The sequence below is a fragment of the Apteryx rowi genome, unplaced genomic scaffold (assembly GCF_003343035.1).
Source record: "Apteryx rowi isolate R43461 unplaced genomic scaffold, aptRow1 scaffold_67, whole genome shotgun sequence".
Taxonomy (NCBI): Eukaryota; Metazoa; Chordata; class Aves; order Apterygiformes; family Apterygidae; genus Apteryx; species Apteryx rowi.
In genome coordinates, this window is record NW_020450949.1 from 2,310,202 (window position 1) to 2,329,504 (window position 19,303).

Here is a 19,303-nt window from a genome sequence, read left to right on the forward strand (position 1 = left end):
ACACATGGGTGCTTATTCCAGAAATCTGAGCTCCTTGAGGCATGAATGAACCACAAGAAGTTGAAAAGAGTAAAAGAGGACACTTCTATTTAACTGCTCATATAGAAAAACAAAGGGAAGGTCAATAAACCTAAAAAAAGTAAAACTTTGATACGGTTAGAATGAGCTATTCCCCATCTACAATGCTTTGGTAACCTGCAGAACTCACAGCTACCAGACTGTAATGGAGCAGGGGGAATAGCTCCTTTGCATCTGAAAGCTCATTTTCATCTTCAGGAACTGACACTTTAGAAGATAATTCACTGTAATCTTTAGAAAACTGCTGTGCCTTTATATCTATTTTAAGAACTATTTTGTGTCTAAATCCAAGTGCATTTCAAAGGCAAACACAGTAAAACATCCATGGCTTTTTTTTTTTTTTTTTTTTTTAATATGAGCCATAAAAGTCAGCAGGGTGGAAGGCATTTAATTTTCATGTTCTTCAAGGGTTCTTAGACCAAAACAGCAAGATTTCCTCTATTAGATTAAACAAATCACTTCACAAGCAGCTTTTTTGACTGAGAGATGCAAGAAAAAATAATTTATTTCCTTCCTTTCTTTCACTAATTGGACATAAGAGAAGAAATTTCAGGATAAGACAAGAACACCAGTATTAAGACTAAATTCGATACTGAGGATGGAACTAAAGGCAAAGAAGTTTGGGGTCTGCTTGAAAGAAACATTGCAAGAGGAAGAAAGGAAAGGTAGTCTTTGGCTAGGGAAACAAGTCTTAGGAGAGTCAAGAACTCATACAATCTGGCTTAAAAAGTCACTAGGTAAATTGGAAACCTACGTCATTCTGTCCCGTAATTTCCTATTTCTAATTAATAATCTTCCTTTATTCAGTAAATGTTTATAAAACACATTGTGCACAAACAGTCACTTCTCTGAGAATGGAAGAAGTATAATTTTAACTCTGTCCACCATGATGGATTGGTGCAAACAAACTCAATATGATGTTGTGTACTCAGTACCAATTTCCACTTGTTATGTCCTTATTGAGTGGGCTATACGAACTTCTCACTTCTCAAAGACAAGCTTAAATGTCTCCACGTCCCAACAGTAGGTAAGATATTCTTGTAGGCATGCCATTTTAAGTTAATAGTTTTCGSTGAAAGGAAGATCTTTGGCTCTAAAGCAGTCCACATGCTGGATTACCCCAGAGATGTAGATCCTGCTGCAAAGCCTGAAGCTTGCATGGCTTCTTGACCATACTTTCAGTGGTCTCTCAGAGAGAAGTAGACCAGATTCTTCAATAGGTAGACTACAGAAGAATCAAGGAGGCAGGCAAACTGACAGGAAGCAAGTCAAGTTTGCAGAATAAACTATTTAGGTTCCATCATTAGTCCATGAATCACTTCAGCAAATCACTATTTTCTGAAGGACAGATGTCCAATAGCATAGTTTTCTATCAACTGTATTGCCCTGTTGATGAGTCCTATGTCTTAGGTCAGCCTAGAAAGCTTTCAGACTTTTTTTCAGCTTTTAAGATAGAAACGAAGAAAAGACGACAAGCTGCCGCTTCGGGATCAAACAGCTTGAAGGCAAACCATTGATCCTAAAACAAGGACGTAGTTCTAACAAGACCTAAATCACTATTCTACAGACGGACTTACTACCAAACACCTCACAAAACTCTCTGTTCTAAAGGGTGAGATGGGAGGGTGGGAAGTAGTGGCAAATAGACRCTACAAAATTCATATCTCAGTGCTATGGCTAGGCCAGATTCTTTTCCTTAGCTTTTTAGCTGCTACAATTAACAAATCTCTGTGTAAGAAGCATTATTCTGAGCATGCAAGCTCATATTCAAATACATAGCCTGATGAAAATAAGAAAAGAAAGAGCAAAAGAAAGAGTGAGGTTGAACATTGTAACCGAGGGTACAGAAAGCCATTATTCCGTATCTGAACAACTTCATTTTCTGCTGCCAAGATGTGGAAAGAAGCTGTTTGCAATGATCTGATATGAAACCACAGCAGTGCAACATCACTGTGCTGTCTCCTGCAAAGCCACATTCCCAAAATATTTACAGCTGTCTTCTCTGCTGCTGGAATGCAGCTCCTAGCTTAAGGGCTATTGTTATTTTGCATTATGTAATGTATTATTCTATTTGTGCAAATCAGCACTGAGCCCTCCTAAATGCTTGAATGTTTAAATGATTACCAGTCAGTCTCTGCAAGCTGAGCCCTTCTGCAGTGTTTCTAGTGCCTCACTTCATTCTGGGACTTAATGATTTGCTGGAACAAAGTTATTGGTAGTTGGTGTCCTTCAAGGCAGATTCTCTTACCCCCTCTTCACCTACTACTACTGAACTGATGCAAAAAACAAACAAACAAACAAATGAATTAATTTGGCCATAACATTTTTTCCATACAAGAAGCTGCTAGGAAAAGAAAAAGCACACACACTTACTTATGCAAGACCTCTACCAAAAAAGGGATCACATTTCTGCTTACTACCAGGACTGCTTGTGCCATTCTTAAGGATTACATTCAGCCCTGGCAGTGTAGCCAGCATGAATGTACTATACCAAGAAAATCATGTGCTAGTCAAGACAAGTCTTTTTCCAGCTAATGGTTACAAGCCCAAATGGCACAGTTACTCACACCGAATCACAACAGCAGACCATTTTGCCAGGTACCTTACATGTCCTGCTTGTATCATCATGAATAATGAAGTCAGCTCTTTGGTGAGTATAGAACTTTCATGACTATGTACCTTTGTCTGAATTAAGATATTTACCTGACGCTAAGCTACTGTCATAACATATTGTATAAAATTGCTATATGCTGTCAAATGGCTGCTCTGTCCTGCCCTAGACACAGCTGCAGTTCAGAGGTAAGCGATTACAACCTCATCCACATGAACATGTGACTTGGTTCTGCAACCCTATATCTGCATCAATCTCCCTGATTTCAGTAATAAGACTCTGACACAAGGAATAATTCAACTAATGTGTTGAATCTGTGTTTTAAAATTTGTGTTTTAAAATTATACGTAACCCACATATTACTATAAAACTGTTTAGCAGAGACCTATATTCACTGTACCCTCACCACTAAAGCTAAGCAATGTGAGATTGTTCAGGGTGACAGGCAATGTATCCAGAAACAGAGACTGTGTGCTATGACTGCATCTATTAAAACAAACAAACAAACCAACCCGATGGCATCACACTTCATTCATTTCTTTTCCATAAGCAAAAGTCATAGGAAAGCATAGCATTTACCGATACCAAATCCTTCTGCACTTCTCAGGAGGCTGTTAACTCACACCAAATGCTTTCTCCTCATTGTTCCTGTTTAACAAGACAACTCTGCAACACTGCATTTATACCTCTTCTTAAAAGAAGAATAGAACTGGTGGAACATCTTGGTAGAATGTCCAATCCAGCCTCTTTTCTCCCTACTCCCACCAAACCATTCCAGAAGTGGCTTTGATCATTTCCAGTTTGTGGCTCCAAAAATAAGTTTCCACTAGCACCAAGTTGTCTGATGGATTAAATGAATCCCCTGAACTTCTCTAACGCAGGGAAGTACATTCCCTGTTTCTTTCCCAGTTTACTAATGATAGTTAAGTCTCCAGGAACACCTGCTAAAATTGATATTAATGGTTTATCATAGGAAAAAAAAAGATCCTATATTTCTCACTGCACACAATGTATCCAGTGCTGAACAGTGAATGTGAATCTGAACCAAAACACATATTTATGATAATTAAGATGAAAACTAGGAAGTCCCATTACTACTGTAACCTAAAGCTCCAGATTGGAAAAATCAAATCCTGATTCATTCAGGATTAATGTGACTATGCGTCTGGCTCCACCACTATAAAAATCCTCCAAATAGTAAAATGTGTACTCAAAAACTTACTGTAATTAAATTCTCCTCAGACTTGATCTGAGATAAGCTTTTAACTTTAGATGAATACGTATCACTTCTTATATAACAAGCTCTGCTTTGAAAGCCAAGCAGCCCCCTCTACAGTGACGATATGCACAGATATGACAAATATTTAATGAATAAGTCTGTTAGAAATCAAGCTAAAATATGCTTTGCTCAGCTTGCAATCAAATGAAATAAAGTTTCAGACCAAGAGCATCAGGAAGCCTTACAATCCATCCAGTTTATTATTATTATTATTCTCCCTGAAGTAAAATTTAACTTAGAGTTTTGTCATGAATGATCTGGCTTCTAGTTCTTAATGTTTATCTGATGAAACGACTTTGTTTACACAGAGAATAGCTAATTCTTGTGGTTAACTAGTGTGTAATAAGTTCAATATTATGTACTCCATAAGCAGCATGGTTTGTTACACTGGCAGTACCAATGTTTCTTTTAAACATTATAACCACATTGGGAGAGAAAAGAACTGAAGTCAAGAACTAAGGGGTTTCAGCCTTACCAGGAACTTTTCTCCTGCAGAATGTGCCATGGAACTGTATTTCTGAAACCGCAATGCTAAGTGATTAATCAGATTATTTTATACTCAGCATTTCTAACAAAAAGAAACACCATCACAGTCAACCGCGCCTTTTCAAACACCTTTATGATCTAAAAGGTAGGATAAGCATAAAGCCCACAGGATTCATCCACAACAAGACAATACTAGTCATTACAAAAGCATAGATTCCTTGAGCTGAAGTCTCACAGATTTGAAAAGCAAAATAAAGAAACAAACAAAAAAACCCAGCTACAGCAGAAGGGGCCATAACAGAAGAACAAATAGAACAGCAATCTTTTCCAGTCATCCACAGAATGATTTCTTGGTTTTCACTGAGGCCCACAGAAGGAGCGTGGATTAAAATTATACTTTCATAATTCCAGGTCCTTTAAAATTTTTGGCCAAAACTGTCAAAGCAGTCACTCTAATTTCACACTGATCTTGTGGCTCACAGCATCCTGTTTTAAGGGCAGTGCTGAGCATTCTTCACTTTCATTAGTACTATAATAGCTGCAGATGCCTCAGGTAAATTAACCTGTCTGTATTTGGGAGCCTCAAAATAGATTTAGAAACCCAACCTTAGACATCCACCTTTTAAAAAGCAAACGTTATTGTTATGAAATAATAGCACTAGCTAGCTATAGACACAAAAATACCCACCAGTCAACTCTACAAATGAGTGAAGCACAATAAAATATGTTCACCTTCTTAATATCTGATTTCTGACCAGCCTTCCCTGATGATGGCAGAGTGGTGACTGTAAAATTGTTCGGATCTTCACAGTCACGGATTTTTGATTCCTTTATGAGTAAGTCAAGTTTTTTCTTTGCTATATTCTCCACCCTCTTCCTATTAGTAGATGCCTACAAACAAAACAGAATCATTAGACAAGGTAGTGATGAAATAAGTCTTAGTAATTCCAGCCAGGATTAATACAAACTAAAATGCTATGAGCATGAAAAAGATGGAAAAGAAAAAAAAAAAGCCTAGCTGAAGGGTTTGCTCTAACTGACTATTAGTAACTACTTTGGAGAATGCCAAATAACCCAGCAATTTCTTCATTTGCATACTGTGAAACAATTACCTGCAGCTCAATACCAGACTTAACAGAAGATATGCAGACATGTGAAACCCTAAAGCAGATGTTAGATCTAAAGTGTAATCAGGTTATATGAAAACAGAGGAAGTAAAACTAAAATAGTTCTTCAATGGTTGAAAGGAACCAAGACTGACCATTAGCAAACCTATTCAGATGACACATGCTTCTGTTACAAGCCAAGGATGTGCTAACATAATTAATACTGAGATGACTCCTCCTACTGAACTGGATCAATATATGCTATGTTTTGCAATATCTATTTAGTAAAAAATTCATCTATTCCATTGTGCTGTTTAATAAGCAATTCTTCATTGAAATTTAATAGTTAAGGATATATATACAGAGTCTGAGTATCTCTCACACATTGGGGTTGATGGAAAGCATTCATATGCTATGTAAAGGCTGATTCTGCAACTACAATAGATGCAGGATTCAACTGGATGGAAGGGGAGTAGCTTTAGAATCTGGATTTCAGTAGTTCAAGGGCAAAATTTAGGAGAATTCCTGTTCCCTCCTTCTGGGTAGATCATAGCCTGTGTGAAGAAGAGAGGGAAATTAAAATAGAAACCTCTTTTCATCTTTGCAATTCTTTTTCATTCACGAGGCCTAAACTCACAATTCCAGGTCTTTTATAAGGTAAAAAATTTTATTTCTTCAGTAGGCCTTAAAAATTCCCAGTTAATTCTGCCAGGAAACAAGCTATGATCTTCTGAGCTCTTCAAAGTTTGGCTTATAAATAGAATCAGATGTAGCAAATCTCATATGTTAGACATCAGTAAACCTCACAGCAAAGTGAAACTGTTAGTAAAAAAGACAATGAGGTCAAAGTCTTTAGTGAAAGTAATACACCCAGCCATAAAGTTAGCTAGTAACAAGTTATTAGGAGGGATGACACTTTCTTCCTAGCATTCATCTCTCCACCCATTTAATAGAAGAAAAATAAATATCATTGGCYAGCTCTTTACTAATAGCATATGTGTGGGCTGAGTTAAAGAGGATCATGGCAAAAGTCATTTCTAGCAACGAAAGACACTCTAACATTTCTGTTTGTTCAAGCATTTGGATCTGGATCCTCTGGAACCAAATCTTCTTAAAACTAAAATTAGCTGGAAAACCTACAAAATCAGTATCTTAAGTACCATAATGTTTCTGATTTCAGCAGGGTTGTGACATCACCTCCTTTGTTTTCTCTGGTTATTTGAAACGCTCTACCATACCAGTGGACACAGACAAAAGAACTAGAAAATTCAGAAGAACAAGCTGAATGAACTTTGTCTATCATAGTAAAAAATTTCAAACTCAAGAAATGTCCAATTAATTCTGACTTTATTTAGCTTGCCTAGTTCTAGTTCCCCTGTACAGATAACTATGTTGGTAGCTCCTAAGTGGTTTGTAAAAGCTTTTGGTTTGACTTTCAGCTCATTTTTTCCCCTGTTCAGAATGGTCAGTCCTTGATACTATGACTGCTCTCAYAGTTGAAAGCCTGCTTTATCACCACGGGCTGTACAATACCTTTCACTTTGAAAAGGTTCATCATGCAAAGAGAGAAAGTCAAAAATCATAAAATATAGTATCAAAACAAYGCAGAATCTCAGAATTAAAACACTGAAAAGTGCTATGCTAAAATACAATCCATCAACACTATTTTCCTCCTTAGGCAGATTTACTCATAAAGCAGCTTCTCTTTTAGTTTTAAATCAAAAGGTTCATATCCATAATACAAAATGATGAAATAATCTGAAGGAGAGAGGATTGCAAATGCAATATATGTCCAGGATAGACAGGTTTATGTTATTAAATGGTTCCAATGTCTCTTTTAAATTGTTTCTCTAAGCTGCAATGTCACACTTATTGCATGCCAGAAAATTAAAGTGCCAGAAGAATTTTTCTTCTAAACAGGATGAAAGAATAAATATTTTCAGACTGAAGAAAGCAGAGATGAACATTCCCCTCCCTTTTTAGCACCTTCTTACAGTAAAAAAAAAAAAAACCCAAACCCAGCATTCAGCAAACTAAAGGACTGCTCTATAACAGCAACCAGTTTGACACAGGTAGATTTTTTTTTATTTTTATTTTTTTGCATTTGAGGGGAAGAACACTATGACGTGACAAAGAATTGTAAGAGACATTACTATTTCAAATATTAAAAGACAGACACAAAATTCCAGACTTCAAGCACTACCACTAGAACTGGTGCTGTCTAGTATGCATTTTTGTCAAATCTGTCCCCAGAAAGGCCTAAAACCTTAAAAAATTGTGATGAGTCCCAAAGATTATATCACATCCATATTCCAAAGATGACACACAAGGTTCCTTATCACTGTGATGGGAAATCTTAACATACATTTATATTCGAATGGTCACTTAACTTACATCTCCATTCATTAATTTACAGTCATCATCAATCTCATCAGCACTGTCCTCATCAGACACGTCACCTTCCTCTGCATCATCACTAATGTCGGCTGGAAGCTTCTTCCCCTAGAACATGGAATGTTTACACAGACAGGTTAGCATGCAACTCTTGCAATGACACAGAAATAAATGGCATCACCCATTACAAAAACAAGAGTAATTCCTAGGAAGAGTGGAAATGATAATATTCCAAGCAAACACTAAGGTTTAGTGTGTGCAAAGACACTGATCCAGGATTCTGTATAAAATAAACCTGTCATCTCTCATCCCCCACCAAAGAATACCCCAAAGTACCAAAGTCAACATCTCAAACTAATGGCTTGAAAAAATGTTAACCTACAAAAAATACATACAGAAGAACAAGAAAGAATGAAAGGGGAAAAAATGAGAGAGATGACATTTTCTAATTCATGGGAGAACAATCAAACATTTAGGATAGATATCTGTAAGCTTTGAGCAAAACTTAAGCGAATACAGAAAGCACAGCGCTTACAGTAAGAGCTGGCCAGACATTTACAGTAGCTTGGGTTCAAAGCAGAACTTCTCAAGTGAGAATAGGTATTTGCTAAAATCTCTTCTGTACCCAGCAGAATCAGAGCCAACAAAGGATTCTAAGAGCTAAGTGCTTTTAGAATCAAAATGACAAGGGAGAGAGAGAAGAATGGTACAGTAAGGCAGACTTAAGTCTTTTTTTAAACAAATCATTATCACAGATGTTAGGAGCTTTACTGACTATATTAGTGTGTAGGCAACTTCTTTAGCGAAAGTCCACACTAAAAAAGATCCCCCAAATGAACAAACCAAACAAAAAAACCTCTCTTGTTGGTGAGAGACAAAGGTGACAGTAAACTTCTCACTAAAACACTAGGTTGCATGACACAGCTGTATCTGTATAACCCCCTTATAGCAGGTAGAATTTGTAATCATCACAAAAAAGGAGGGAAGGAGCAAAAACAAATAGGTTTTTACCTTAACCAGTATCTTCCCTTTAAGACTCGCTGGTGAAGGGAGCTTGGCAGGATCTTCATTGTGCACTGAGGACAGGTCCAGTTTGTCTCCCAGGATTTCTATAAGATACTGTGCCATTTTCTTCTGCTGAACAACACTGCAATGGTTCTCAATTGACAAGATAACAGGGTACCTGGCAGAGACATAAGCAAGTATCATCAACTGCAAATTYAGCTTTTATAGCACTAAAGAGGGTAAGTATTATTATTGTCTGAGCCATGCCTGTAATAGGCACCACTACTAATGAAATTCAGTGGAGTTCAACAAATCAGTTTGGACACAGGACTGATATCCCACTATTCACCCCAAACTGAATAGTCCATTTTTGACAGTCACAGGGTAATTAAATTTCTGCATTCTGACTCGATGCATTTTTTCCAGAGCACACTTTTCACCTTCCTACACTACAGAGTCCTAACATCCACTTCCTATCAGATTTTAACAAGCCAACCTTGAGCAAAATGTAGTCAGTGCCTTCAACTCTCCTCCCTGAACTGTCCTTCACCCCTCTCCTACTTTCACAGGTAAAGTGAAGAAAGCTTCCAAGAATTGAAAAGATCCCCAAATGGGCTTTGTCTTTACCTTCCCACCTCCAACAACCAATGGAGAAACCTGTCGTATTAGCTTTTCTGTGAAAATCTTTCTAGCTGGCAAAAGGGCAGTGTCATACGAACAAACCTGCAGCTTTTGTCCATAAAGGTAGAGCCTCTTCTACAAAGACAGTAAACATTATTTCTAGATTTAGTTTTTTATTGTTGTCATTTATTCTTGATTCTTCAGGTTGAGGCCAAGGAATCACAATGCCTGATTTCAAAGGCATCAATATAAGACTCATAAAACTTCAATATGAGTGTGGGTGGTGTCACATATAAATACACTGAAGATGGATTCCTGTTAAGTTTAGAGATGATGCATTTTTAGGATGAGCACAAAAGCCAACATATAGTGTAATTTTGTAAGTATGAATTATGAACGATACATGAATTGCAAACCAATTATGAAGATTTCCATGGAGATACATCAGTTTATTTTTTTTTAAAAGGAGAAAAAGATAGATTAACACAAACATTTTGACTCTTGAGAGGTTGGTAGTACCGTCAGCTTTATAAAACTTCTCATTTTATAATTCTTTGATCTTCTGAGCAACATGCATGTAGAGAAAAATCCTGTTTCTCTTGAACAGTCTGCTTTCTCCACAACTGGGCTCCTATCTCTTTGTACTACTTTGCTGCCTGACTTGCCACCTATCCTTGGAGCAACCATCCGAGTATGATCTTGGCATCACTGGAATGCACATCCAGAGATAAGTGGCTGAACTGTCAGATATTTGCTAAAAATATTCACTGTCAAAACATGTTACAGTCTCGTCTTCTATGGATAGGATAAAAACAGCCCCACAACTATCTACCCAATCTCCCTGCTCAGTCAATTTTGCCTTGTTATTTCCTTCTACAGGCTTTCTCCCCATAGAAAATAATTCAGAATTCAAATGCCTGATTGGCTTATGCAGTAACAGGTTAGGTTTTCAAATTACTGCCTTTACAAGGATGCCTGAGAGCACTACAGTTTATAACCTTGAGACTTAGAAGGTGGCAGCCCRAATACATACTCATTCTTGACAAAGGCATATTTGTTGATAGTTTCAATCACATCTTTGAAGAGAATTTTGGAAGTCAAAGTATATCCATGGTGGACAATTGGTTCACCGTCTGGCCCATCCCAGCAGTCAACTGTAGAATAGAAACAATGATACCCATCAGACAACACCTGCAGCCACTATCTGTAGAAGACTTTGAGACCCTGCAGTCCCCTTCAGGAACCCAGCCACACAGCAAGGCATAGGTTCACTCCCACTCTGTATCTATCGCTGCACTGTGCTGAATGTCCTTTCTCTGAAGAAATTTCCTGGTCTTGAGATTCTACTGTGAATAGATGACTGTTCCCATTGGCTGAGAAAGCCCCAAATAAACAGATCTCCTTTAACAAGTGCTGAGGATTATTACTACAGGAAGAATTGTGGAAACCCTTTGATGGTCAGTACATTACAGATGGCTACAGACAGGTAAGGCCTCTGAAAGGCACTGTAAACTTCAGAAGGGATTTCACAGCAAGGCTCATTGGTGAGTACAGAAATTGCCAATATTTTGCATATGACCATACTTCCCTTAACAGAAATACCAGCTCTCCTGCTCTGTTTAGTTAGAACTCTGTCCTATTTGCCAGTTTGGTTGCCATATGCTTGCAACAAATTACATACACCAACAGATTCTACTAAATAGGAGTATCTTCTCTACAAATAAATTTTTATAATTTTTTTTTTCTCGATACCAGCAACACTACTCTTCATATGTCTTCCTTATTCCCACATTCAAGAAAATGTATCTGTTATATGGCACCATTATTCTGCTGTTGCTTATGAAGGGAAAACAACATTTTACCTGGCTTTTTCCTCTACCCAGTTACTGTGTCTTCTACAGAAGTCATGACTCTTCCTTTACAGAGGAGAGACAAAACTATGGAGCCTACTGATGATTACTTCTGATATTTACCTTCTACACAACGACAGCCAGATTGTAGCACCCATGCATACATGTCCATCCTAGACTGAGACATCAGTTGATCCCCCGTGAGGTAGGTATTATGTGAAGAGGTAATGAAATAGTGACTCAAAGGATAACTCATGTCCTGATTCACTTGGTAGTGTTCTGGGTTGAATATGTCCCCTGATGGACTCCGCAAGTAATTGGTGAAACCTGCAAATGAATAATACAACAGATAATACATTTTTTTTTCCACTTTGTTGCTGTAACCTTCCTAGAGCACAGCATCAAAATGAATCCCTACATTCACCAGCATGTTCATGAACATGTTCAGCAAAATGAACAAATAAATAACACTACTATATCCCAACAATTTGTCACAATGAGCATCTGTGATATTTGGTTTGGAGAACTACTATTTAGGAAAAAGAATCTGAGACTTGACATTATTACTAGTTGCTTTGTTCATTTCCCTGCTCTGCCCTTCTTGAAAAATAAAGACTGTTTAATCTGAACCTGACATTTTAGGTTTATAATTCAAAAGATTCTACTGGGACATTAAGTGACATGGTATATGAAAGCCTCCAGAGATCTGTGGTCATATCCTGGTATTGCTTATCAGTGAGATGAGTTGAAAGATGGATGTTATTGCACTGCCTGTAGATAGTTTCCACTGGCGAAACACAGCTTGAGGCAAGGAAGATTCTCTCCCCTTCTCTATTTCTCCTGAAACCATCAAAAGAATGTCAGTATACAAGGTAGACTGTGCACTGGGATCTTTGACCCACAGCATTCTGTATCTGGCTTGTACACGCAACAATCTCTAATTTTGATAAGACACCACATGCACACACATGCATATGGATGGGAGAGATCTGCACCTTTACATTACTATCTGTCACTTTATGAGGCTGAAGTTCACTGTAATAATCCAGATCTGGCACCAAAACGTTTGTTATCTGTGGTACATTCAGTAATGTTACCAGAAGAATTTATTTTTCAAAGTAGTGGGTTCTTTGCAGGTAATGCAGACTACATGGCTTGAACAACTGCTGTATTGCAGTTCATCACTCCTACTCAAACTGTAAGTATGAAGAAAAACAGTTGGAAGCAAAGTTTTAGCAAGTTACATTTTTCTGTTTGTCATGAAATTGCTGCTCTCACATCACATGTGTGCCCATACACATAGACACTTTCACAAGAGGGACTAAAATTAAAAAACTATAACCTCCATCCCAAGCCTCCCCAAAATTCTTTTCATTCACCACTACTGAAAGGCTAAGATTCCCATTCACATCCTGGCTTTAACACCTGTTGACAGTTATGATGCCTTTATTCATTAGGTTCTTTGCTTCAAAACTTAAAATGCTCCTGACATTTTGCTCATTATTCCATAAATAAAACAGAATAAAACTGCGCCTATACAAAAATGCTGTCAAGCTTCTAAAGACCTTAGGGTACTTCCTCCAGCTGTGACAGATGGGTGTATTGTTTCACTAAAGCTACACAAGGGAAAATAACCCCAGCCCTCAAAATCAGTCTTACAATATTGATCTACAGAATGCAGAGAAATTGAGATTAGACAGAACTTAAGATAAAAATTCACCTTTGTGATGGTTCTTATGTGCTTTATGTTTTGTGTAGATTAAAGTTTTACTAAAATAAACTGTTAAATACAAACCACAACCAAAACTTTTTGCATTTAAGTACTGAACAATACACTAAGAGAAAATGCTAGGGAACTTCAATCTACTCAGGTTCATTTCTTCTAGGGAGTGCCATGAACCAAAGCACATTAGCTCAGCTTCTGCTTAACTTCAAATGGGGAGACAATATCATATGCTTAACAGCTGTGCTGGAAAGAAGTTGTAAATCAAGCTTTTCTAGGCAGCTCTGCCCTGATCCCAAATCTTGGAAGTAAAAACAGTAAACTTCCATTCTTAAGAAAAAATTCCATAAGTGAAAAGTATGTGAAAAATAGCGCAGCTTTGTCCCCTTTAATATTTGTAAAAACACAGTCAATAACAAAAGTGAAAAAACTGTACTGTGAAGAGGGAGAAAGTTTGTTTCTTCTTAAGTATTTATCTTTATAGGAAAAAATCTACATATGCTATTTTAGGGCTGATTGTGTAAACGTTCTGGAATAAATTTTAAACAGAATAACTGTTCAGGAATAACTTTACGTGCAAACAATTCTGTAATAAGAGTATTGCTGCTTGAATCTGCTCCCTGGGTAGACAGAAAAAGTCATCCTTCCACCAGAATATGATTGCTCTTTTATGAAATTAGCCTTTAATAATTATATAAATATACATGTGTATAAGACCTCAAATGAAAATGTTTAAGACTCCATGCAAGCTTGTGAAACACATGATATAAATCCTGTCAGAAATCAGACTGGAGATCATCCAGTGTCACAGTATAGTACTAACTGCAAGCTAGTAGGACATCACTTTAAACCTGAAGTCTAATAAATCTTACAGCCTAACAAAAAATTGCAGCATTATGCCAGTCTCGGAGACTCAAATATCATGATCAGTGAGCAAACTATTAATGCAGCTTGAGTAAAAGCAAGAGACTAACCAAGTCAGATCAGATACAATGAAAAATTAATARGACACAGCATATGCCAGCAAAAATAGCATTAGTGGCTCTTAGCAAATTATTCATTTCTTCTTACTACAAGCCAATCAGCTGCTACAAGAGTGATTCCACACAGTGCTGTTACGGCATCCTCTGAAACAACACTGCCTTTGCTTTAAGCGCTCATTAAAATACAATATCAAAATTGATAAATTTATCAATGAGTTCATATTAACTGGATCCATCAGCCCGAGAATGAACAAAACTGAACTAATCAAGATACCATTGGCAGTGTGTACCAAAGACATCAAGCATTTAATTACACATTCACGGAAGGTTTTCCTCTGATCAACAGAGAGGTTTTCTGCAAGACCATTCTGAACGAGCTGGTTGTCTCAGGCCTGTCCTAGGTGCTTCATGATAAAAGCCACCATAGCTGAGGACACAAATTTGATCCTACAAGGCAATACAGACACATGAATGGGTATGAATGGGCAATAAAGGCTTTACTATTTCACTACTCCTAAAGAAGTTCCTCTAAGTGTGAACAATATGCTTTTGCCTGGGTTGTATCAATTCGAGAAATAAACACAAGTCTTTGGTTTCCACAGCTGTTGTATTTCAGCTTCTCTATGCAACTCCCTATTTGCTTTATGGRAAACAAGAGAGATCTAGAGTCTCAATTACACACAAAGATAAAAAATTGACTCTGTGTGTGTGTGTATACATATGTATGTATGCATGTATATACATATAATTTTGCGGGCAGAATTAAAAGATTGCTAAGAAATTAATGCTTACTCCACCTGGAGTTAACTGAGAAAGTATATGAGAGATTGTCAAAAAATATGTAGTCAGTTCATCTGGATTTTCTGGAAGCAGGAATCTTGTTACCTCATTTTCACCAAATCACACAGAATTACAGAATAGTTGCAATTGGAAGGGACCTCTGGAAATCATCTAGTCCAACCTCCCTCCTCAAAGCAGGGTCAACTTGAGTAGGTTGTTCAGGGGTTCAGGTTGTTCAGCTCGCCCAGTTGGGTTTTGAGTATCTCCAAGGATGGAGACTCCACAAGCTCTCTGGGCAACCTGTTCCAGTGTGCAACCACCCTCACGGTAAAAAAAGTTTTCTTATGTTTAAATGGAATTTCCTGTGTTACAATTTGTGCCCTTTGCCTCTTGCCCTTTCAGTGGGCACCAGTGAGAAGAGTCTGCTTCCTTTTTCTTTACTCCTTCCCATCAAGTATTTATACTGATTGATAAGATCCCCCCCGAGCCTTTTCTTTTCTGGGCTGAACAGTCGCAGCTCTATCAGTCTCTCCTCATAGGGAAGATGCTCCAGTCCCTTACTCATCTTCCTGGCCCTTTGCTGGACTTGCTCCAGTATGTTCATGTTTCATACTGGGGTGCCCAGAACCAGACACAGCTCTCCAGATGTAGTCTCATCAGCCCCGAGTAGAGGGGAATACACACCTCCCTTGACCTGATGACAACGTTCTTCCTAATGCAGTGCAGGATGCTGTTGGCYTTCTTTGATGCACGGCAAATTGTTGGTTCACGTTCACCTTATTGTCCACCCCAGGTCCTTCTCTGTAAAGCTGCTTTCCAGTCAGTCAGCCCCCAGGCTGTACTGGTGCATGGGGTTATTCCTCCCCAGGTGCAGGACTTCGCATTACCCTTTGTTGAATTTCAAGAGGTTCCCATATGCCCATTTCTCCAGCTTGTTGAGATCCCTCTAAATGCCAGCACAACCATCAGGTTCAAACACTCCTCCCAGTTTTGTACTGTCTGCAAATGTGCTGAGGTTGTACTCTGTCCCATTGTCAGGTCACTAAAGATGATGTTAAGCAGTGTTGGCCCCTGCTAAAGTTGAGATAAAAATCCACTGCTCTCCTTTCCTCCACCAAGGTAGTCATTTCATCACAGAAGGTTATCAGATTGGCCAGATATTACTTCCCCTTCATAAATCCATTCTGACTACTCCCAATTGCCTTCTTGGCCTTAATATGTTTGGAAATTGCTTCCAGGAGTTTGTTCCATCATCTTCCCAGGGATTCAGGTGAGGCTGACTGGCCTGCAGTTCCCGGATTCTCCTTCCTGCACTTTTTGAAGATAGGAGCGACTTTTGCTTTCTCCTAGTCCTCAGGAACCTCCCCTTATCATCATGACCTTTCAGAGATCATTGAGAGTGGCCTTGCAAAGACATTGGCCAGCTCCCTCAGCACTTATGGATGCATTCCATCAGGTTCCATGCACTTACGTATGTCCAGTTTGTTTAAATGTTCCCTAACCTGATCCTGTCCCACCTAGGGTAAGCGTTCACTGTTTTAGATTTTCCCACTGACCTCAGGAGCGTGGGATTTCTGAAGGCAAATCTTACCAGTAAAGACCGAGACAAAGGAGGCATTGAGTACCTTGGCTCGTTCCATGTCCTCTGTCACCAGGTCCCCTGCCTCATTCAGAAACGGGGCCACATTTTCCTTAGTCTTCCTTTTGCTGTTGATATACCTGTAGAAACTCTTCTTGTTACCCTTCATATCCTTTGCCAGATTGGGCTTTGAGGAGCCCTCACCTCCAAGTGGGCTTTGGCTTTCCTAATGCCATCCCTGCACACTCAGTGTTTCTATATTCCTCCTGGATAACCTAACCTTGCTTCCATCTCTCATATGCTTCCTCTTTATGTCTGAGTTCTGTCAGGAGCCTTGTTCATTGACGCAGGCCTCCTGCCACCTTTGCTGGATTTCCTGCACAGGGGAATAGACCGTTCTTGAACTTGGAAGAGGTGATCCTTGAAAATTAACCAGCTTTCTTGTACCTCTCTTCTTTCCAGGACTGTATCCCATGGGATTCTTCCAAGCAGGTCTCTGAATAGGCCAAAATCCACTCTTCTGAAGTCCAGGGTTGTTATCCTGCTATTTGCCTTGTTCCCATTTCTCAGAGTTCTGAACTCCACCATCCCATGGTCACTGCAGCCAAGACTTCCCCTGATCTTAACATCTCCAACCATTTCTTCCTGGTTTTCAGGTACCAGGTCTAGCAGAGCACCACCTTTAGTGAGCTCTTCAATCACTTCTGTTAGGAAGTTATCATCAACGCACTCTAGAAATCTCCTGGATTGCCTGTGCTCTGCTGTGTTGCCCTTCCAGCAGATATTGGTGTGGTTGAAGTCTCCCATGAAGACTAGACTCTGCACATGTAAGGCTTCTTCCAGTTCTCTCAAGATGACTTTATCTCCTACTTCTCCTTGATAAGGCAGTCTGTAGCTGACACCCACCACAAAGTCACCCATGTTGATCTGATCCCTAACCTAAACCATAAGCTCTCAGCTGGCTCATCATCCAAACCTAAGCAAAGCTTTTATAGATCGGGCTAGTTTTTTAAAGTTTTTCTTTCCGATATGAAAAGCCTAGCCTGATTATTTGAAATTGTTTGAAAAGACTAGCCTGATATTCCTAGGTATGAAGAAGGGAGGAGAGTGAATCTGAATCTTCGCTATTTATATGACTGCCAACTGCCTGTAAAGCACTACCAAATCAAAGCATGACTGTGTCAACTTCTACACTCACTTTGTACTAGTAAAAGCTTTAACATAAATTGAGAGCAACAGAGAATTTAATCTGAAAGTAGAAAAGACCTGAATCCACTCTAAGCAACCACCATCACTTGAAGGAAAAAAACCTAACATGACATACCAGAAACTACCCACTTCTTCAGGCAGTAAACCAAACTGAGCTTATATTTTGCCACTTTTCCACAATGCCAACACACCCACAAATGTACAAGGCTGATTTGTAAACACAGGACTAGGACTTCTGCACKCAATCTTAAGTCCTAAGTAATGTAACTCTGTCCTTGGAGTCAATAAGATCTGACTGAAGATTTACCATTTATGGGAAGGGATTTAGAATCAGCCCCCCAAAAAACAGGCACTGTCATGGTGGTACAGCATAATTATATTCAAAGTGAAGCCATCAGCACCAGAGGTCATGACAGCATGCTTCTGGAGAAACTTCACTTATTATCCTGCTTTACATGTTTACTCTGAAACAGGTAACTCATTTTATTAAAGATCCAATATGTGTGTATAGGCACACAAGAAGTATTTCCAAAGACACCTATGGTAATCATGGGACTAAATTCTATTGTATTTTCCAAAAGCACAAATGAGACACATCCAGGTCCTGTGGACCTCCAGTGACTACTACTTCATCATCATATGTACCCTTAAAAAACTTCTAAGGAGTACCAATTTCCCTTTAGGTTCTCCAGCAAATAATAGATATGCCAAAAAAATGAGAAAAAAAGCATTCTTTATACAACATGATAAACTACTTATGATGCAAACAAATGCTGTATTCTCACAAGCCTTTAATCTCTGTTATTCCTCTCCTACAACAGCTATGCCAGCCAGCTTACCATCAATTCCCAAAGCTCCCTCCTTCTTGTTCTCCAAGCACGGTTCAAACTTGCTGACGATTTCCAGGCAGTGTTCCTTAGTCACGCTGGTCATCTGTAAAAATTAAGTGGAGAACTTGTTAACTAGCAATTGCAGTTTCTCCTCACTCTTTTCCCTGCATACAGTTCAACAATGATCCAGATTACCCATAGTGACACTAGGATTTCCAGTTATCCAGTGAGATTCTCACTCCTGCCAATCAGTGTCAGGTCAGATAACGACTAAACTGCTCAGTGAAAAGTTTCTGTCCTATTGGCAGCTGTCTGATCACAGCCAAAAAACAGAGTTCTGCTTTGTAGGTCAAATCTGATTAGAGTGTTGTTAAGCACACAAAGCATCCAAATAGAACAAGCTTTGTCACAAACCAATAAAATTTCCTCTGTTGTAGGATTAAAGGATTCATTTGCATTGTCAAAGGGTTTTTACTTTAGAATAAAACAACAAAATGGTGGTACTTTATGCAATGGACAGAAGAATCATTTATAACTAGCAAGGTAACAGAGAGTCAGGAGACACTGCTCTCAGAAGGCTCCTTGAGGAAATCTGCTAACTTCATGATTGCTTTGCATTCTAAATTAGAAAGGGAAATATATGTTTGGAGATGTTAGGAAGAAAAGAAGAGCAGAGCAAAAAGAAGCCACTTACTGAACCTTTGTTAAAACTGAATTATAAAAACATTGCAAGGAAACAGTATTATTTAATATTCCTGTTATTTATTAT

At 38.5% G+C, this 19,303-nt stretch overlaps 1 protein-coding gene across 1 annotated transcript in view; it reads right to left on the reverse strand.

The window, feature by feature from the left end:
- The window catches only part of PLCH2 (phospholipase C eta 2), a 151,822-nt gene that overhangs the window by 27,093 nt on the left and 105,426 nt on the right, over positions 1 to 19,303 (reverse strand). The window contains exons 8-13 of the mRNA XM_026085468.1: positions 18,544 to 18,637; positions 11,554 to 11,757; positions 10,614 to 10,734; positions 8,966 to 9,137; positions 7,955 to 8,062; positions 5,187 to 5,345 (exon numbers count right to left, since the gene is read on the reverse strand). Coding sequence (XP_025941253.1) covers positions 5,187 to 5,345; positions 7,955 to 8,062; positions 8,966 to 9,137; positions 10,614 to 10,734; positions 11,554 to 11,757; positions 18,544 to 18,637 — 858 coding nt within the window. The remainder of the gene's footprint in view (positions 1 to 5,186; positions 5,346 to 7,954; positions 8,063 to 8,965; positions 9,138 to 10,613; positions 10,735 to 11,553; positions 11,758 to 18,543; positions 18,638 to 19,303) is intronic.